At 40.1% G+C, this 21,898-nt stretch overlaps 1 protein-coding gene across 1 annotated transcript in view; it reads right to left on the bottom strand.

The window, feature by feature from the left end:
* The window catches only part of Efcab5 (EF-hand calcium binding domain 5), a 93,386-nt gene that overhangs the window by 19,513 nt on the left and 51,975 nt on the right, over positions 1-21,898 (bottom strand). Inside the window, exons 11-18 of the mRNA XM_070027390.1 lie at positions 21,594-21,671; positions 21,388-21,480; positions 20,386-20,600; positions 19,322-19,478; positions 15,593-15,882; positions 13,834-14,003; positions 12,647-12,875; positions 10,593-10,745 (exon numbers count right to left, since the gene is read on the bottom strand). Coding sequence (XP_069883491.1) covers positions 10,593-10,745; positions 12,647-12,875; positions 13,834-14,003; positions 15,593-15,882; positions 19,322-19,478; positions 20,386-20,600; positions 21,388-21,480; positions 21,594-21,671 — 1,385 coding nt within the window. The remainder of the gene's footprint in view (positions 1-10,592; positions 10,746-12,646; positions 12,876-13,833; positions 14,004-15,592; positions 15,883-19,321; positions 19,479-20,385; positions 20,601-21,387; positions 21,481-21,593; positions 21,672-21,898) is intronic.

Genomic DNA, 21,898 nt, shown 5'->3' with positions numbered 1-21,898 from the left:
GTGCTTTGATCATACCAAAACTTTTTTAGTCAAGCTTATGTTCTTTCATTTTCTTTTTCTTTTCTTTTTTTGGTCAGTCATGGGGCTTGAACTCTGGGCTTGGGCGCTATCCCTGCGCTCTTCAGCTCAAGGCGAGTGTGTGCTCTACCACTTGAGCCACAGCACCACTTCTGGTTTTCTGGTGGAATTGGAGATAATTGGAGTCTCATAGACTTTTCTGCTGGCTTTGAACCATGATCCTCAGATCTCAGCCTCCTGAGTAGCTAGGATTACAGGTGTGAGCCACTGGCACCTGGCTATGTTCTTTCATTTTCAAATTCATTAGTTAATACCCAGTCTTCATCATCTGCTTCTTGGCAACGATTCAGGGAACAATTATTTTCCTTGACTTGAATATTGGACAACACTCTCTTGTAACTTTCCTCCTACCCCACTAAACATTTCTCATTCTCCTTGTCTCTTCTCTCTGTGTGTGTATACCAGTTCTGGGGCTTGAACAAAAGGCCTCACACTCTTACTTGTTTTTTTTTTCCTGCTTAAGGCTGGTGCTCTACAACTTTAGCCACACCTCCATGTCCAGCTTTTTGGTAGCTAATTAGAGTTAAGATTCACAGAGTTTTCCTGCGTGGCTGTCTTTGAATCATGATCCTCAGATCTCAGTCTCCTGACTTAACTAGGATTATAAGCATGAGTTACCAGATCAATATGGTTTTAGTAGAGATTAGTTTATTTATAAGAAAACAATATTGGGGCTGGGAAGGTGGCTCAGTGGTATAGTGCATGCCTTGCATGCCAGAGGCCCTGGGTTCAATTCCTCAGCACCACATAAGCAAAAAGAAAAAAGCCAGAAGTGGCGCTGTGGCTCAATTGGTAGAGTGTTAGCCTTGAGCTGAAGAGCTGAGGGACAGCGCCCAGGCCCAGAGTTCAGGCCACATGACCAGACCCCCCCCAAAAAAAAAAACAAAAGAAAACAATATTAAGGTGGGCTTTGATGGCTCATGCTTGTAATCATGGCTACTCAGGAGGCTGAGATCTGAGGATTGAGATTTAAAGCCAGCCAGAAGAAGGAAAGTCTGAAACTTTTTTTTTTGGGGGGGGGGGGGCGGGTCTGGTTGTGGGGCCTGAATTCTAGGCCTGGGTGTTGTCCCTCAGCTCTTCAGCTCAAGGCTAGCGCTCTAGCACTTGAGCCACAGCACCACTTCTGGCTTTTTTCTTCTTGCTTATGTGGTGCTGAGGAATTGAACCCAGTGCCTCATGCATGCAAGGCAAGCGCTCTACCACTGAGCCACCTTCCCAGCCCTGAAACTCTTATCTCCACTAAAGTACAAAAAAAAAAAAAAAGCCAGAAGTAGAGTTGTGGCTCAAGTGGTAGAGTGCAATCTTTGACCAAAAGAAGCCCAGGGACAGTGCCCAGGCCCTGAGTTCAAGCCTCAGGTAGGCATAAAAAATAACCAGTATTAATACATTTAATAAACTGGTATTGGTGGCTCATACCTGTTAATCCTAGCTACACAAGAGGCTGAGATCTGAGGGTATGGGTTCAAAGCCAACCCAGAGAGGAAAGTCTGTGAGATTCTCATCTGCAATTAACCACCAGAAAACAAGAAGCAGAGCTGTGCTTCAAAGTGGTAAAGGGCTAGCCTTGAATGAAAGAGCTCAAGGAAAAGTGCCCAGTCCCTGAATTCAAGTTCTACAACCAACAACAATGACAAAGAGTACAGTCTATAAAAATATTACATCTAACTATAGCAAAAACAAATTTAATTAGGAAAAGTAAAGGGGATTTTTATTAAGTTCTTTAAAAAAAGAGTAACTACTGAAATCAAAGAGAAACTATGACAATAGGCTCCATATGCTGTCTTTTGCTGAATGCTGCCTGGAAAATGAACAATAGCTGTGTAAAGTGAAACTTTCTCTTGTCTCCATGATCTTAAATGTGCTAAATGAAGATGTCTTAGTCTGATGTGTGTTATACCAAAACAGAATACCATATACTGGGTAATTTATTTGTTTGTTTGTTTTTGTTGGTTGTGGGGCCTGAACTCTGGGCCTGGGCGCTGAACTCTGGGCCTACAGCTATTCAGCTGTAGACCAGTGTTCTACCACTTGAGCCTCAGGCCCACTTCCAGCTTTTTCTGCTTATGTGGTGTTGAGGAATCGAACTGAGGGCCTCATGCATGCAAGGCAAGCACTCTACCACTGAGCCACCTTCCCAGCTCCTATACTGGGTAATTAATAAAAAGAAATTGCTCTTTCAAGAAGTTCTGGGAACTGAGAATTGTAACATCAAGGGGCTAGCCCCTGACATAGACCCTCTAGCTACATCACCTCATAATGGAAGATAAAAAGGAGGAAAGGAATTGGGGTCAAACTTTTGACCTCAGCCCTTTCATACTCTGCATTAATCCATTTATGAGAGTAAAGCCTCACAATCTCCTACTAGGACCCACCTATCTGCATTGCTACATTAAGGATTAAATTTCGAATATACCTTTTTCTTTTTTTTAGGGAATATATTCTAACCACAGCCCTGGAATAAATGGCATTTGGGCTTCTAGTTTCTTTCTGATTTTCTTTATTTTTTCTTTGTTATTTGGTATACATACACTAGCCTGAAAAATTGTTTTTGAAAATATATTTAGAAAGTAAAGTCTTGTGCTAGTTGTGTATCTCAGTCTAAACCATTAGCCAACTCCAAATAATTCCTTCCTGTTTATCCCCTCTAAAATTTTATACATCTACCACTCTGAATTTCAAACCAGAAACAGAATATAGAAATAAGGGGCTCGGGCTAGGAAAGTGGCTCAGTGGTAGAGCGCTTGCCTTGCATGCATGAGGCCCTGGGTTCGATTCCTCAACACCACATAAGCAAAAAGAAAAAAGCCAGAAGTGGTGCTGTGGCTCAAGTGGTAAAGTGCTAGCCTTGAGCTGAAGAACTGAGGGACAGCGCCCAGGCCCAGAGTTCAGGTCCCATGACGGGACCCCCCCCCAAAAAAAAAGAAATAAGGGGCTCATAATATACCTAAAATAAGCTTGTTTTTCATTGTACTTTAGTTAGACCAAACATCTATAAATTCATCAAGCCTTCATTGATTATTCAATAATGAGACAAACACTCCTAGTTGAATCTTTCTGAGAAAAAGCTGTCATTATATTTCCACCCTCATTTACTATGTTGGGAAGTTTCTTAGTTTTTTTAAATTTATAGATAATTTTTGGAAAACATATTTTTCAAAAGCAGCCTTCTTGTAAAACATGTCATAAGATTTTTTTATATAAAAAATCATCTTCAGGCTAAGGTTGTAGTTCAATGGTACATACAGCACTTGCCTAGCACGTGTAAGCCCTGAGTTCAAGCTCTACCTCCACAAGAAAATGAGCAAAGTTAATATATGTTCCTTAATAAAATTTTATAATTTGCTTCCTAGAGGGTCTAAAGTGATAGAATAATGTGGAAAGAATGTTCTGGACAGAGTAATGGCATTTTTGAAGTGCCCAAGTTAGCTTTGTATTATGGATGGTTGGAGGTGAAACATTAACGATAGTATTGACTTTTTTTTTTTTCTCAATAGTTTCTCCATTTCAAGCAGAAAATCTGTAGAAAACAATGCAATAAGGTAAAACAGATATCATTGCCTAGCCTTTGATTTTTTTGCAAGTACTACCATAATTTTTTGTCTTTTTCTCACTTATTTTAACATACTAATGCATACACCGAAGTTCAACTATAAGAATGAGTTTGGCATGCCATTAATCCATAAAGGTCAAAACAATTATTCAATTTTACTTGTATTTCTACTTAGGTAAATAACAGTTCCACGCATTTACAAAAGATACTCCAGAAAAAAACAATATTTATTATTGTCATTTAATTTTCTTTTTATAGCAATTTTTATTGTGATTAAGTGATTACATAAATTTCACAACTTTCACAGTATTGTGGGATAGTGATTCTTAGTTAAAGTCACAAACACATTCTATTTTTATTTTATTTTATTTTTTTTTTATGGTCAGTTGTGGGCCTGAACTCTGGGCCTAGGCGCTGTCCCTCAGCTCTTCAGCTCAAGGCTAGCACTCTTCCACGTGAGCCACAGCGCCACTTCTGGCTTTTTCTGCTTATGTGGTGCTGAGGAATTGAAACCAGGGCCTCATGCATGCAAGGCAAGCACTCTACCACTGAGCCACCTTCCCAGCCCATAAATGGTATTACTTTCTTTTTTTTGGGGGGGGGTCCAGTCGTGGGGCCTGAACTCTGGGACTGGGTGCTGTCCCTCAGCTCTTCAGCTCAAGGCTAGTGCTCTACCACTTGAGCCACAGCGCCACTTCCAGCTTTTTTCTTATGTGGTGCTGAGGAATCGAACCCAGGGCCTCAAGCATGCAAGGCAAGTGCTCTACCACTGAGCCACCTTCCCAGCCCCACAAACACATTCTAAACTTCATGGGACAAATTGTCTTTATTGTGCTCTATAAAGTTCATGGGTTCTATGAGCTTTGACAATACAGTTATTTCTTCCACATCGGGTGATATGTACATTTCTTTCCTTTTGCTTAGTGTCAGCTGTTCCCTCTTTCCTTGTCATTCCCTACCTCCCATTGCTGTTTACTTTGTTGTATCTCCTTACGTTTTGGATTTAACATCCACTTATCAGGGAGACCATGTGCCGTTTGTCTCTTTGCTCCTGGCTTACCTCACTCAACATGATTTTTTCTAGTTCCATCCATTTCCCTGTGAATGCCATTATTTTGTCCTTTCTAATGGCTGCATAATATTCCATTGTACATAGGTACCACAATTTTTGGATCCATTCATCTGTGGTGGGGCATCTGGGTTGTTTCTATATCTTGGCTATTGTAAACAGTGCTGCAATGAACATGGAGATGCATGTGTCCTTATATCCTGGTTCCTGTTCAGTATAGATGCCTAGGAGTGGTATGACTGGGTCATGGGGAGGTCTGTATTTAGCTTTCTGAGGACCCTCCACTTTCTGAGGACCACTTTCCACGGTGGTTGTATAAGTGTACATTCCCACCAGCAGTGTAATAGGGTTCCTCTTTCTCCACATCCCCTTCAGCATTTGTTGTTGGCTGAATTTAGGATGTGGGCCATTCTGACTGGGGTAAGGTGGTATCTCAGGGTTGTCTTTATTAGCATTTCCTTTACAACCAGGGATGGTGAACATTTCCTCATGTGTTTCATTGCCATTTTTGTTTCTTCTGAGAAGTCTCTTTAGTTCCCTTGCCCATTTAGTAATTGGTTTGTTAGGTTTGGGAGGGATTCATTTCTTGAGTTCCTTGTATATACTGGGTATTAGCCCCTTATCTGATATTGTTGGTAAATATTTTTTCCCAGTTAGTTGGCTGTCTTTCTAGTTTGGTTGCTATGTCTTTAGCTGTACAGAAACTTTTTATTTTAAGGTAGTCCCATTTGTCGAGTCTCTCCAATTTGTTGTGACCCTGGAACTCTGTTCAGGAAGTTCCTACCTATGCTATAAGTTCAAGTGTCTCTCCTACTCTGTCCTGTAGTAGTTTCATAGTATCAGGTTTGATGTTAAGGTCTTTAATCCATTTTGAGTTGATGCTGGTGCGTAGTGATAGGCTGGGGTCCACTTTTAGTTTTCTGATTATGGCCGCCTAGTTTTCCCAGCACTAGTAGTTGAAGAGGCTGTGTTTCTTCCATTGTATGTCTTTGGCTCCTTTGTCAAGTATTAGCTGACTATAAGCGTGTGGTTTTATTTCTGGATCTTCTATTCTATTCCATTGGTCTTTGGGTCTGCTTATGCCAGTACCAAGTTGTCTTTGTTATTATAGCTCTATAGTAGAGTTTGAAGTCCGGCATCGAGATCCCTCCCATGTTGTCTATTTTGCCTAGAATTGTCTTGGCTATTCTAGGTCTTTTGTTGTTCTATAGGATTTTTTGGACTGTTTTCTGTATTTCAGTGATGAACGTCATTGGGATTTTAATAGGAATTGCATTGAATTTTTATATCAATTTTGGCAGCATGGCCATTTTCACTATATTAAGTCTGCCTATCCAAGAACATGGAAGGTCTTTCCATTTCCTGGTGTCCTCTATAATTTCTTTAAGTTTTTATAGTTTTCATTAATTGTACTTTTACATCTTTGGTTAGGTTAATTCCTAAATATTTCATTTTTTGAGGTTATTGTGAATGGGATTGTTTACTTGATTTCCCTTTCTACTTGTGCATTGTTGGGTGTACAAAATGGTGACTGATTTTTTTTATTTTGAGTCGTGGGGCCTGAACTCTGGGCCTGGGCCCTGTCCCTCAGCTCTTCAGCTCAAGGCTAGCACTCTACCACTTGAGCCACAGCACCACTTCCGGCTTTTTTTCTTTTTGCTTATATGGTGCTGAGGAATCAAACCCAGGGCCTCATGCATGCAAGGTAAGCGCTCTACCACTGAGCCACCTTCCCAGCCCCATGATGACTGTTTTTTGTGGGTTAATTTTGTATCCTGCTACTTTGCTGAAGTGGTTTATAAGTTCTTTTTTAAATTTTTTTTATTGTGAAAATACTGTACAGAGGGGTTACAATTACATGAGCAAGATAATGAGTACATTTCTTATCAAGCATTGTAGCCTCCTCCTTTGTTTCCCTTTCCCATCCCATCCTCCCTTCACCCCCGGTTTATAAATTCTAAGCGTTTGGGAGTAGAGTTTTTGGGATCATGGAGGTTTAGTATCATGTCATCTGCAAAAAGGGATAGTTTTAACTTCTTCTTTCACTATGCAGATCCCTTTAATGTATTTTTCTTGCCTTATTGCTCTGGCTAAGGATTCTAGAACTATATTGAAGAGGAGTGGAGAGAATGGGCATCCTTGCCTTGTTCCTGATTTTAGGAGAATTGGTTGTAGTTGTTCCCCATTAAGTATAATATTGGCTATTGGTCTGTCATATATGGCTTTTCTTGTTTTAAGGAATGTTCCTTCTATTCCTATTTTCTCCAGGGCTTTTAACATGAATGAATGTTGTATCTTATCAAAAGCCTTTTAGCCTTTGATTTTTGTGTTTTCAAAAGTCACATATGAAAATAAAATCATATATGACTTAAAATACCAAACCACTGTCCCTCTTTATACCTCAGGGAAATAAAAAACCTAAAGTCTCTTTTGTGGAGAGATGGGACTTGTGCTCTCATCAGCTTTCTTGCCCCCAGCCAGTGCTCTACCACTTGAGCCACATCTCTAGTATGGCATTTACTGGTTAATTGGAGATGCAGTCTTGCAGACTTTCTATCTAAGCTGGCTTTCAACTATGCTTTTGTGTGTGCGTGTGTGCACAGATGTACACACACATGCCACTGCTAGGGCTTGAACTCAGGACAAGGGTGCTATCCCTTAGCTTTTTCACTCAAGATTGGCATGCTATCATTTGAGCCACAGCTCCACCTCCAGCATTTTGGTGGTTAATTGGAGATAAGAATCTCAAAGACTTCCTGCTCAGGATTGCTTTGTTTTTGTTTTTTGTTTTTTTTTTTTGGGTCCGGTCGTGGGGCCTGACCTCTGGGCCTGGGTGCTGTCCCTCAGCTCTTCAGCTCAAGGCTAGCGCTCTACCACTTGAGCCACAGCGCCACTTCCGGCTTTTTTCTTATGTGGTGCTGAGGAATCGAACCCAGGGCCTTGAGCATGCAAGGCAAGCGCTCTACCACTGAGCCACCTTCCCAGCCCTCAGGCTTGCTTTGAACTGTAATTCTCAGATCTCAGCCTACTGAGTAGATAGGTGTGAGCCACTAATGCCCAAGAAAGACTAAAGTCTTGATTTCCTTTCTAACTATTAGCTGGACTGCTCTTCACTCCGAGAAACCTCGAGTCTTTATACATAGCCTCATGCATCTCAGAGAAGGCCATGAGATGTCAATTCTTTCTAATTTCACAATCTCTGTGACTCTTCTCTTTCTGTTTTCCATAAAGAAGGGTCTCTGCTTCTATGAGTCCATATGATTACATTGGGCTCACCTTGAAAATCCAGGCTATTTCTTGATCTCAGATCCCTTAATCATATTTGCAAAGTCATTTTGCCATGGAAGACAATATTCATGGGATTTCAGGAATCAAGACATGTGTTGGGCACCTGGCTTGGCTCATTGGATTCCTAACCTCTGGAATTTACTAACTTTTAGTTCAGTACAACTTGTTTGGTTGAGAAATAACTTGTGTTTCAAAAAGCACACAGAAGGAAAGGGAAGAATATAATGTATAATCAGTGGACAGAAGCAACAATGTTGATCTCTTACAATAGAACATTCCAGGTTTCATATTTGTGTATGTATACATATACATATATATGTGTGTGTATATATATATATATATTTATCAAGCATGAAGGCAGCCAGCCACTAGTGGCTCATATTTATCCTAGCTATTCAGGAGGCTGAGATTTGAGGATTATGGTTTGAAGCCAGCCTAGGCAATAAAGTTGTGAAGCTCTTATCTCTGATTTACCATCAAAAAGCTGATAGTAGAGATATGGCTGAAGTGGTAGAGAGCACCATCCTTAAGCAAAAAGCAAAACACAAAAACCCCTAAGGGACAGCACCCACACCCTATGTTCAAATGCCAGTATCAGCACAATAAATAATAAAAATGCGGACTGGGAAGGTGGCTCAGTGGTAGAGCGCTTGCCTTGCATGCATGAGGCTCTGGGTTAGATTCCTCAGCACCACATAAGCAAAAAGAAAAAAGCCGGAAGTGGCGCTGTGGCTCAAGTGGTAGAGTGCTAGCCTTGAGCTGAAGAGCTGAGGGACAGTGCCCAGGCCTAGAGTTCAGGCCCCATGACAGGACCCCCAAAAAAATAATAAAATAAAAAAATGCAAAGTTATCCTATTATTTATAACCAGCTTGTTTTATGATGTGTTTCCCCCCCTATTTTTTTAAAAAAAGGAATTATAACATCTTTGAGGGTAGAGGGGCCATTATTCTGCTTACCATAGTTACTCAATAAGCTCATAATTCCAAAATCATAGACACAGGAACTTTGTTTGGAGTGCTAAACTAAAATAGCCTGAGTTTCATATTTAAGAGAATTTGATTTTTCTATTTGTCTTATTTCTAATTGTTGTCAATAGAGTGAAAATTTCTTCTCCTTCATAATTTATGGGAATGTGGGCATAAGGTGAAGTGGAATATCTCTTAATATACTTATCTCTTTTTTTTTTTTTGCCAGTCCTGAGGCTTGAACTCAGAGCCTGGGCACTATCCCTGAGCTTCTTTTGCTCAAGGCTAGCACTCTACCACTTGAGCCACAGTGCCACTTTGGCTTATTCTGTTTATGTGGTACTGAGGAATCGAACCCAAGGTTTCATGCATGCTGGGCAACACTTTACCACTAAGCCACATTCCCAACCCATTTGATCATTTTTGTTAGGATGACAGGGGAAAAAAAAGATGGTATGCCAGAACTCAGTGACTTTATACAGGTACTATTTATGAAGGCTTGAGCAGTTTTTAGAATCCAAGCCTAGTCTTAATGGAAAGCTGTACCACCATGAGCCTCTTGAGACAAGGGGAGGGAGCAATGTCCAGAACCTAGAGAGGATAGCTATACGGTGAGTTATCAGGAGTCATGGCATCTGATTCAAGGTGAAGTAGCCTTTACAAGAGAAATACAGGCAGCCTACTGCAACCTGATAGAGAGGCAGCCTGAAGCATAAACCCTGCAGACTCAATACTTCCCTCCAATTTCCTGTTTGTGGCTTTCACTGATCAAATCATGCTGTCTGCATTTTGAGGCAAAGAGCAGACTAGAAAACAGACATAAGTGGATCCATTCCACCAAAGGTTGGGCACAGTAGCATATGCCTATTATTCCAGCTATGGGGGCAAGTATGATGGTTGGGTGCTGTGGTGTGCACTTGCCATCATCAACAAAACTGGGGAAGCACAGAGCAAGACACTACCTTGAAATAACCAATGGAAAAAGGGACTGGAGTTATGACTAGCAAACATAAGGCCCAGAATTCAATTCCTAGTACTGCTCCAAACAAAACAAAACAAAAACCCCACCAAGAGCCCTAATGGTATTGAATCCCCAGATCTGATCATCCTAGATGCCAATTTGACTGTTGCTCTTTCTTCCTTTTGGTGACCAGACAGTCACCTCTCCCTTCTGCCTCAGGCAATTTGAGATAGATTCCTATTATAGACAAGGGTTTGAGGTTGTGCTTATTGGAAATATGCCCTTGGTTGGCAGTTTTGTTTGCTTGTTTGTTGCACTACTAGAACTCAAACCTAGGCCCTTTAGCACGGTATAGGTAAGTACTTTAATCACTGAGTCACATTCCCTAATACATATTCATGCTGGAACTGGGACTTGAACTCAGGGCTTAACTTTTTTTGTTCACAGTCAGCACTTTACCATTTGAGCCCTGTCTCAGTCCAGCTTTTTTGCTAATTAGAGATAGAGTCTCTAAGATTTTTCTGAAGGGGTTGGCTTCAAAGCTTGATCCTCAGATGTCAACCTCCTAAATAGCTAGGATTGTAGATGTGAGCCACAGGTGCCCAGCCTAAGTTAAGAAGACATTTGCGCTAGGAACTCTGTTCCATCAAAGAGGTGTAATAATACCTAGCTTTGCCTACCTGTTCTGGACTAGGTTCAACAAAGTACGTAGTGATGGAGATGATACCAACTGTTTGGTTATAGAGCCAGTGGATGCCAGTGATGACAGTGTGTAAGATGTGCTCCCGGTTGTGAACATAGTGATAGGCAGAGCTAAAGGCTTTGGCAACACCCTGTGAAGACAAAAGATTCATATTGCATTTTCTTCTTAAGACAGAAAGGTAATTAGTAATGCAATAGTCAAATTATCCTTTAAATTCATTATAATCTACTACCTACAATTTAGTTTGAATCAGTTCTTAAAAGGTAATATTCCAGGACTGGGAATGTGGCTTAGTGGTAGAGTGCTTGCCTAGCATGCATGAAGCCCCGGGTTCAATTAGTCAGTACCACATAAACAGAAAAAGTCTGAAGTGGCACTGTGGCTCAAGTGGAAGAGTAGCAATCTTGAGCAAAAAGAAGCTCAAGTACAGTGCCCAGGCCCTGAGTTCAAGCCCCAGGACTGGCAAAAAAAGGTAATGTTCCAGACTCTACAGTGCAAACACAAAAAAGGGTCATCAAGAAATAAAAGGTATACAAGTCCACATAACATTTTATGCTTCATGATAGTCATTCAGTGAAGTTTGTGTCATGTACTATCAGAGCATAGAATCTGAAGAAAAAAAATTGTGTGTCTATGACAGAACTGGGGCTTGAACTGGGTCTAGGCACTGTCCCTCAGCTTTTTTGCTCAAGAATGCTACTCTTCCACTTGAGCCAGAGCTTCACTTCTGGTTTCTTGGTGGTTAATTGGAGATAAGAGTCTCATGGACTTTCCTGCTTGGGCTGGCTTCAAACCACAATCCTCAGATCTCAGTCTCCTGAGTAGCTAACATTAGAGGTGCGAGGGGGGAAAAAGTTCTTGGAAGTCAAGATTTCAGGCCTGGGTAGGTGGGTAGAAATTACCCTGATCTGTTGCCCTTATTAATTTTTGCATCTATAGCTATTGTTATAAGATCAACAGTACAGGATATGCTTGCTATGAAGGACTGCAACAGGCTAGTTACTGTTGTTCCTATATGCAAAAAGACACCTTGTTTCAGGTCTAGGGATGCTGGCAAATGCCTATAAGACCAGTACCCAAGAGACTGAGAGAGTAGGATAACAAAAATCAAAGTCAGCTTGGGCTACATAGCAAGTTCCAGGCAGCCAAAGTTGCATAATAAAACCTTGTTTCACAAAACACAACAGAGATGTTGTTTCAGAGAATGGATGGGCAGTCCATAAAGTCCATCTGTAATCTTGTTAAGAAACTCTAGGAACCATAAATTCTTCAAAATTTTATTCACACATTCACACACATGTGTATGAGTGTATATACATATATGCATGCATACATATGTATTTGTGACTCAAGCCATCTAAGGATAACTCAAGAGCCTTGATCTTCCAATGCAAGGGAGCTGATTTATAATTTATCTGGATATGCTCACTGATGAGACCATACATAGTTTACCCACTAACAACTCCATACTCCTTCAATCTTCTCTGCAATATCTTACTCTCATATTCATTTGACATGAGAATAATTTTTTTTGGTCGGTCGTGGGGCTTGAACTCTGTGCCTGAGCGCTGTCCCTGAGCTCTTCAGCTCAAGGTGAGTGCTCTACCACTTGAGCCACAGCACCACTTCTAGTTTTCTGGTGGAGACAAGCGTCTCACCGACTTTCCTACCCAGGCTGGCTTTGAACCATGCAACTCAGTATATCCTTTCTAAGGGTTAATTTACTTTGTGGGTCTTAGTTGTTTAATTATTGGATCTATTTCATAGCATCAAATTTGATTCCTATAATTAATGTTGTGAGACACATATTAACAATATTCCAAAAGACTCTGGAGCTTGGATGTTCAATTAAGGCTGAGTCCTTCCATAAGAAATGGGGAAATCTTTCTAAAGACTGACAGGGAACGGGAGAGTGCATGAAGATATTGTCTATATATACAACCTTAATATCTGGCATTGGCATTCCTTTCTGCATTATAGAAGAAGAGACTGTACTATTATTGTTATTGAAGAATTCTATGATTTACTTACTTGATAGAACTTGATCTCATGAGGAAGGAAGATGTTTATTTCATTAGGATCTCTAAGAGTATCAATAGCCAAGACGCCAAAGATTCTCATATAGACATCCTGAAGAGGCAGAGCCAGGAAGGACCCATTATATTCATCCTTTTTGCGGGTATTGTTCCAGAAGAAGATGTTCCCATGATACTGAACTTGGGGCACATGGATTGGTATGCCTTCATCCACGACTGTAAAACTGAGGAGAAGGATAGAAAGATGGGGAAAGGCACAGAGGAAGGCTTTAAATTAGACCAATTCTTGATTCACAATCTTGGGTGTATATGTAAGAGAAGCCAAATTCAGATAAGATTACCAGTTTGGAGGGCCTGACTTAAGGGAAAGATTTTACAAAACAATCCTAAAGCTGTGTAGCTCAATGGCAGAGCACTGACCTGGAATGTGTGAGGCCCTAGGATCAATCCTATTTTCTTCACCAAACACATTTTAGCTTTTAACAGAAGAGACCTATATAATCCAGATATATGAGATCTAATGTACTGAGCTGATATTGTAGAAGCACTGTAGAAACACTGGTAACTTGAGACATTTCTTTTCTTTTTTTGTTCTCATTTTTTTGTCAGTTATGGGCTTGAACTCTGGGAGTTGGTGCTGTACCTGAGCTTTTTCACTCAAGGCTAGTGCTCTACCACTTGAGCCACAGCTACTTCTGGTTTTCTGGTGGTTAATTGGAGATCAGAATCTCACGGACTTTCGTGCCCAGGCTGGCTTTGAACCACGATCCTCAGATTTCAGCCTCCTGAGTAGCTAGGATTACAGGCGTGAGCTACCAGTGCCAAGCTCAGGCATTTCTTTTTTCTTTTTTCTTTTTTGCCAGTCATGGGGCCTGAACTCTGGGACTGGGCGCTGTCCCTCAGCTATTCAGCTCAAGTCTAGTGCTCTACCAATTGAGCCACAGTGCCACTTCCAGCTTTTTCTGCTTATGTGGTGCTGAAAAATAAAACCCAGTGCCTCATGCATGCAAGGCAAGCACTCTACTACCAAGCCACCTTCCCAGCCCCGGCATTTCTTTATTGAAGCAGCTTACTGGGATTTGGATGCTAGTTTGCTTCAAGAGGGGAATTATTATTTCAAAATTAATATTCCAAAAATAGTTTTTTGGAAGCATGAAGCCAACTTGGGCAATGTGTTCTTACCTGATTCCCTTCATGTCCCGGTAGAGTACTTTGTTCAGTACAAAGGGAGCATCATCTAGAGTACAAGCCACATTCCTCAAGAGAACCTTTCCTCTAGATGGCAGTAGCACATTTTCTTCTAAGAGGGAAATGTGAGCACTGATCTTCTTATTTCCGTGGGCTTCAGCGTCCTGTGGCAAAATGTTTCTGACCATATATTTGCCAATAGCTAAGCATTCTCCTAACCCCCCTTCACTTGGGAACTTATCACCCATAATTTTTTTTTTTTTTTTTTTTTTGTCGGTCATGGGGCTTGAACTCTGGGCCTGAGCGCTGTCCCTCAGCTCTTCAGCTCAAGGCGAGCACTCTACCACTTGAGCTACAGCGCCACTTCCGGTTTTCTGGTGGTTTATTGGAGATAGGAGTCTCACGGTCTCTCCTGCCCGGGCTGACTTTGAACCGCGATCCTCAGATCTCAGCCTCCTGAGTAGCTAGGATTACAGGCGTGAGCCACCAGCGCCCGGCACCCATAATTTTTTTTATTGAATAACTGATGTAGATAGTATCCCATAATTATTCTCCAAGCCTGAGTGGAATGTGTTTCCTCTATTCATCTAGACTGCTTTAACAAACATCAAACTCAACTAAAACAAACCTCTCAAGTATAATTAAATCTAGAAGTTAAACTTTTAGATTCCTTTGAACCACCATCCTATGTTCCGGGTTTCAGTGAGAAGTATTGCTCTGAGAGAGCTGAAGAAGGAAGATGCCTTCTTTACTCGTCTCTTGATCATCTCAGTCTGTGAATGTGAAAAAAACATACTCCCAAAGAGCTATGAAGATAGTTTGGATATTCAATCTATGTCGATTCAGAAAAGGATTTCTTGTAGCCTTTCTGACTTGTCATTTTGCAAACTTTCTGAAATGACTTTCTCTTATTAAGATACTGAAGATCCCCATACTTAAATATTAAGTTATTAGCAATAATATGTATTAATACATGTTGACTATATCCATAAATTAAGAATAAAAGACACTTTCCTTGATACTTGTCTATTTCTATATGTTTGAGTTTTCTTTCTCTTCCTTTCTCCATCTCCTTCCCTCCCTCCTTTCTTTCTTTTTGTCTCTCCCTCCCTCCCTTGGTTCCTTCATTCCTTCTTTCCTTCCTTCCCTTCCCATTTCTTTCCTCCTCCCTTCCTCCCTCCCTCTCTCCCTCCCTCTCCTCCTTCCTCCCTCCCTTCCTTCCTTCCTTCCTTCTTTCCCTTCCTGAGCCTCCTGAGTAGCTAAGATTACTGGCATGCACTACCAATGCCTGGTTTTTTTCCCCCATGGATTTCTTTGCTTTTTGCCTTTATTCTTCAGAGATTTATAGAATAATTAACAAATATATAATATGGTAGCTCCTAGAGTACCATAGGTCTCTGAAGAAACTTAGAATCAAAGCTCTTTTTCTTGAGTAGTCTCCTGGTCCTGATGGAACCATTTCCAACATTTCTAACCTTGGGAAATTCAGACATTTAAGAGATGATTCCAATAAGCAAGACAGAAATTCCCAAGCATCTTCACATTTTTCTTTTTACCTTTACTCTCCTGCTTCTTACTTGCCAACCAGCAAATGTTCCAGTTGTGCATTTCACTTAGGGTTTTGTCAGCTGTAATGCATTGACAGTGAATACAACGTTTATAGCAATACTTAGTCATTTTTTTTGATCGAATTGCATATGCCCCTCCTACTTTGAGGAAATCTTTCTCCTATTTATCACTTTAGAAGAAATACCTGGGTGAGGACTTTAAAGGTCTCAGTGTACACAGGCTCCAAGGATACCCCACTTGTCTCTGCAGCAAATTGGATTTGATGTAGCCATTTTCGTCTTGCAAAATTTCTCAGACCTTCAATATGGTTCCTCTCTAAATTATCCATCAGGAATTCTACAACATTTTCTAGAACTTCATCTTCATTGCCCGTGAGCTCAGAGACAACTAATTCTATGTATTTCTGAAATTGTTCTGAGGACAACTTCACCTCTTGATCAGGGCGTGATTCTGGAAACTGGATGTGTAGTTTTGCTAAAGACATAAATGGAAAATCAAGAACACACAAGAAAGTTCATTCATTCATGGGAGAGATTCCCTTAAGTGCTCTCTGTGAAAAACAAGTATACCAAAGGCATCTCTGAGCCCAAAGTATTTTGTATTGACTTCCTACACTAAACTCAATGTGACTCCTGTTCAATGTCATCTTCCGTGTATTTTGTTCTAGTTCTACCACTCTACCTGGTGAAACTCCAGCCTGTCCATAGTCAACAAACCACCTAATCTGTCCTGTTATTTTTGTTTTTGTTTTGCCAGTCCTGAGGCTTGAACTCAAGGCCTGGGCTTTGTCTCTGAGCCTCTCTGTGCTCAAGGCTAGAGCTCTAGCCCTTGAGTCATAGTGCCACTTCCAGCCTTTTCTGTTTATATCACACTGAGGACTCAAATGCAGGGCTACATGCATGTTAGGCAAGCACTCTACCACTAAGCCACATTCCCAGCCCTGTCCTGGGTTGGTTTTTTTTTTGGCACTGTATTTTGTGGCCTTTCCTTTCAATTTTTATCTTTATGATCCCAAGCTAGCTTTTAACACTGTAATTGAATTAGTAGACTAATGTGAAGCACATGTTTATAAAATTAAAGAACAACATGGAAGGGGGTAAGAAAAAGTAATAGAATAATACCCTATATGCATATATAATACCCTATATGCATATATAGAACTATCACAGTGAAATCACTTCGTACATTGTTTACAATAATAATAATAATCCCACAATTTAGCTGGGTCCTGATATCTGAGGATCTCAGTTTGAAGCCAGCTTGGACAGAAGTCTGCAAAAGCTATCTCCAATTAATCAGCAAAATGCCAGACTAGAAGTATGGCTCAAGAGGTAGAGTGCCAGCCATGAATGAAAGTGCTGACTGAGAGTGTAAGGCTCCAATACTGGCACACATATACAAAAGACTCCATATCTCCAAAATAACTGGAAAAAGTTAGACTGGATACATGGCTCAAATAGTAAGGGGCCAGCTAAGCTAATGTAAATCCCTGGGTTCAAGCATTGGCACTGGTGTCATTGCATCATACCTCATGCCTGTAATTCTATCTGCTCAAGAGGCTGAGATCTGAAGACCATAGTGGTTAGAAGTCAGCTCTGGAAGAAAGTCTGTGAAATTCTTTTTCTTTTTTTTTTTTTTGGTCGGTCATGGGGCTTGAACTCTAGGCCTGGGCCCTGTCCCTGAGCTCTTCACTTTAAGGCTAGCACTTTACCACTTGAGCCATAGTGCCACTTCTAGCCTTTTCTATTTATGTGGTGCTGAGGAATCAAACCCATGGCCTCATGCATGTGAGGCAAGCACTCTACCGCTGAGCCACCTTCCCTGCCCCTCTGAAATTCTTATCTCTAATTAACCATCAAAAAGCCAGAAGTGGATTTGTGACTCAAGTAGTAGAGTGTCAGCTCTTAGTGAAAAAGCCAAATGAAAAGAGACTTTGATTTCAAGCCCCAAAATATAACCCCTTGGTAGAGGCTAACAACAAAAACCCACAAACAATTTGCATTACACAATTCCCTGGTTCAGATCTTACCATATTTTTATCTAGTCTGTTTTCAATCATATCTGTTCCTTATACCATATAAAAATTATTTGCTCTAGTATCCTCATTCTACTCATGATCCCTGATCAGGCCTTGCATGGTTACCCCCCCTTTCTCTCTCCCACTCTATCTCCCCTCTCTCTCTCATACACATGTTGGAGATGTTTCTTTTTTTAAATTGTGAAATATTAAATCTATTATCAAACATGAACATTACCAGTAAGTTATATCTTCCATGCCTTACCCGCCTCCTCACACAACCTACAAATACCCTGAAATTTGGCTTTCTCTCCAACAGTGTTATCATTATATAAAAATACATGTATTGCACATACATTCTTCTAAATAATATATAGCTTAGTTTTTTCCTGTTTGCAAACTTACTTGGAAAAAAGTATATTAAGTGAAGTAAGCCAAGCCCAAAGAAACATAGGTCCCATGGTTTCCCTTATTTGCAATATCTAGTATATGTATGAGTCAAGCAGAAAAGGTCAGATAAGGTGATGTTAGGAAAATGAACCCTAAGATATGTATTCAAATGTTTTTTTCTTTCATGCATTTGTTTCTAACGCATTTATAAGATTATTTCTTTGTTGCTTTGTATGTCCCTCCCCCACAGTATAACCCCTGCTTTCACTGTATTTGATGTAGGTATAATTTGTGGAGGGGAAGGGAAAAACAAGTCATTTAAATAAGGATACAGGTGGACCTGTTGCAGCAATGAGAAGTACAAGTTGTCATGTCGAAAACGAACTTTACAACTTTGGTGGTGGTGGGGAGGATTGGGTGGCGGGGCAGGAGGAGGCTGGGAAGGGATGTGAAGGGTAAACAAAGGAGGAGGCTACAATGCTTGATAGGAAATGTACTCATTATCTTGCCCATGTAATTGTAACCCCTCTGGTACAGTATGTTCACAATAAAAAAAATAAATAAAAAAAGGAAATGTTATCAAATCATAGATTTTAGTCTCTCTCTTTCCTTCTTTCTTTTTTCCTTCTTTCTTCCTCTCTTTTTCTTCCTTCCTTTCATTTTCTCTTTATTCCTTTCTCCCTTTCTTCCTCTCTCTTCCTTCCCTTCCTTCTTTCCTTCCTCCTTCCTCCCTTCCTTCCTTCCTTCCTTCCTTCCTTCCTTCCTTCCTTCCTTTCTTCCTTCTTCCTTCCTTTTTCTTCCCTTGTACTGGGATTTGAAATCAGGGCCTAAGCACTGTCCCTGATCTTTTGTGCTCAAGACTAGCACTCTACCACTCAAGCCACATCTCCACTTCCAAATTTTGCTGGTTAATTGGAAATAGTCTCACAGACTTTCCTGCCCAGTCTGGCTTTTAACTGTGATTCTCACATCTCAATCTCTTGAGTAGCTAGGATAAAAGCATGAGCCACTGGTGCTGGGATATAATAGAAATAATTTTATACTAGTTACAAAGGAAAAATTATGTCTTAGGAGGGGAAAAAGTCATTGAGGAGAATAGAGTGGAAAATGAGCCAGTTGACACAAGGGGTTATTCAGACCTTGTGAAGGAAAAGAAGAAATATAAACAACCAGGAAGAAATGTTACATGTTTAAGTTCTTTTAACCTAAAAAAGGAGGGCAGCCATGTGTACAGAAAGAATCTATGTAAAGTTAGGCTCTTGGACAAAACTGCAAAGTATTCCACTCATTTATCAATTCCCATTGGCTAATACATGATTTCCATTTTACCATATCTTTGCTGACACTTGTTTTCCATTTTAAAATTACAACCATATTAGTAGGTGTTAAGTAGTACTTGATGGTTTTAGAACTCATGAATTTTTAACTGCATTTGTGTCATAGTATTGGGAAACTTAAAAGGCAACTTGTTATCACAACTTGAATAGGAACATTCATGCAGTTTACCTTTCTTCATAGATTCTTTTTCCATTCCCTCCTTGTATGTGTACAAGATTTCATCAACTTCCTTCAGATCCAAAAAGCCTGAGCAATTACTGTCCCACTTCTGAAAGAGTGCTTCTAGAAGAAGTCCTTGTCGGATTTGAAAAGCATTGTGCCTAATCTAGGATAAAAACAAGACAATAGAAGACACCATGTTCATTGTGCTAGCTGGCATCTGTGTTTATTTTTTTTAAACAGTGAAGCTATTTTTTTTTTTGGTCAGTCATGGGTCTTGAACTCTGGGCCTGGGTGCTATCCCTCAGTTCTTCAGCTCAAGGCTAGCACTCTACCACTTAAGCCACAGCTACACTTCGGTTTTCTGAGTGGTTTAATGGAGATAAGAGTCTCATGGACTTTCCTGCCCAGGCTGGTTTTGAACTGTGATCCTCAGATCTCAGCCTCCTGAGTAGCTAGGATTACAGGCATGGGCCATTAGCACCTGGCTTGAAGCATTTTTTAAGTAGACACAGCTTTGCTTTGGGGCTAAGGATGATATTAGTGGAGAATGCATTTCTGTTTCATCTCTCAGCCAAACATGCCCAGTAGGTCTTTGCAGTGGATTAAAATACATTAGCTTTGGAAGGGTACTATACTCCTTGACAATCTCTGATTAATTTTTTTCCTATTTCATCCTGATTATTCGAGAAAAATGTGCAAAACATAGAAATTTAATAGTAATGTTCAAACAATGAAAAGTGTCTGTGTTAAAAAATCTCTCTCTCTCTGTCTCTCTGTCCCTGTCTCTCTCTCTCTGTCTCTCTGTCTTCATTTTGCCAGGTGCCAGAGGCTTAGATCAGAAGGACCTCTGTTTAAGACAAGCTCAAGAAGAAAAGTTCATGAGACCCCTCTTCTCAACAGTCAGCTGTGTGCAGTAGAGGGCTTCTGGCCTATACTAACTATGATGGATAGCTTGAAATAGAAAATCATAGTTCAAATGTGTGCCTGAGCAGGATGGAAGAGCAACTAAAGTTCAGAGATTTACTTATAAAAATGACTTCACTTGTTTCATTGATAAATATATTACCCACCTGTTCTAAGGCATTAATTTTCTCTTCTTCTGTTTCTACATAGTTTTTCTTAAAAAAAGAGACGAGGCTCTCACTGACACTCAGCTGAGTATCTTCTCCAACAAATGTCTCCAGGAATTGGACAAACTGGATCAGATTTAAGGAAACTCCATTGAAGGCACTCCTGCCTTTTAGTTCCTTGTAGGACAGAATATTTCTGATAATTGAATGTAAGTCTGTGAAGCAGGAAACATACATCAAGGAATTCTTTCAAATCTTAGAGAAAGCAAAATAGTACCCATGTAATATGCATCTGCTTTTGCTGTTTTAACATTTTTTAATTTGGTGGTCGATTTGGATACAGGCCTTTGTATATAGTAGGCATTGCTCTAACACTGAGCAAAATTCCCAGCCCCAACATCTCATATTTTTACCTGTCATAAACATATGTTCCCTTTTTGAGAACAACATCCATCTCTTCTCTTTGGGAGAACATTTTTTCCCCACTGTCAGTTTAGGAAAGCAGGTGGTACTGAATCTTCTCCACCATTCTTCCATGGATGTGTGATATAAGTTCTGGCTAAAGATTCATATATGACAGCAGTGTAACCCAGATGATTGTTATCCCAGAACTTTTGGGGCAACAATCAGGAAAAATCTTTTTTCTTTTTTCACTCTGTTGAAATGGTAGAATATAACGTTAAAAATGCTCTTGTGGACATTTTTGAAACCACATGGGGGAAAAATGCCTAAAATGGTAAGTGATACCAGGAAACACAGGGCTGAGAAGCCAAGACAGTATCCTGCTATAGTGGGACCCAGTTGAACCTGAAGCCAGCTACACACTGGATTTCCAAGATAAACAGATTAGCAAATACTATTATCACCTTAAGTCCGTGTCTGGGTCACAGAAACCTATGAGAAAGTCCTCATGGATTTCCAAGTACTTCAGGCATAAATCTAGCATATTAAAGCCATCTATTGGATTGCCTTTATGCTTCCGATTTTTTTGTTAACATGTACCTGTGAACCTGGAGTTAGCATAGATTAAGTTTGCCTGTTCCTCATCTTCAAATTTGATATACTGTGTTTTCCAGTTACAGGTAAGAAATTCACCTGTGAAAAACACATTTTACAACAAAGTCAAGTTAACTTCACCTTTGCAATGCTTTTGCTCCAAGATATAAACAAAAGGAAGATTTTTGGTTGTTTTTTAAATGACCAATTACCTTTCCATGTCTTTCCTTCTATTTTCTGGGACTTTGGTTCACAGGCTTTGTCTTTCTGAACGCTGGTTTTTGAAGGTTCTAAGTTGTACAAGAGAAAATGCTATGGATCATCCATAATGCATATTTATTACTATTACTATTATAATATCATTAACATATCATATTTTGTATTCAGAAGTTAATGAATGTAAGAAAACACTTTCATATGGAACCTCAAAAACCCTAGGTACTTCCTTTTAATTGCTGAAAGTAACTTTGTGTTAAAAGCTATTTTTTAACCTGAATTTGACCATGTAATGCAAGTA

The sequence above is a fragment of the Dipodomys merriami genome, unplaced genomic scaffold (genome assembly GCF_024711535.1).
Source record: "Dipodomys merriami isolate MVZ:Mamm:240054 unplaced genomic scaffold, mDipMer1.0.p SCAF_19, whole genome shotgun sequence".
Lineage (NCBI taxonomy): Eukaryota > Metazoa > Chordata > Mammalia > Rodentia > Heteromyidae > Dipodomys > Dipodomys merriami.
This window is presented reverse-complemented; position numbering and strand designations above follow the sequence as displayed.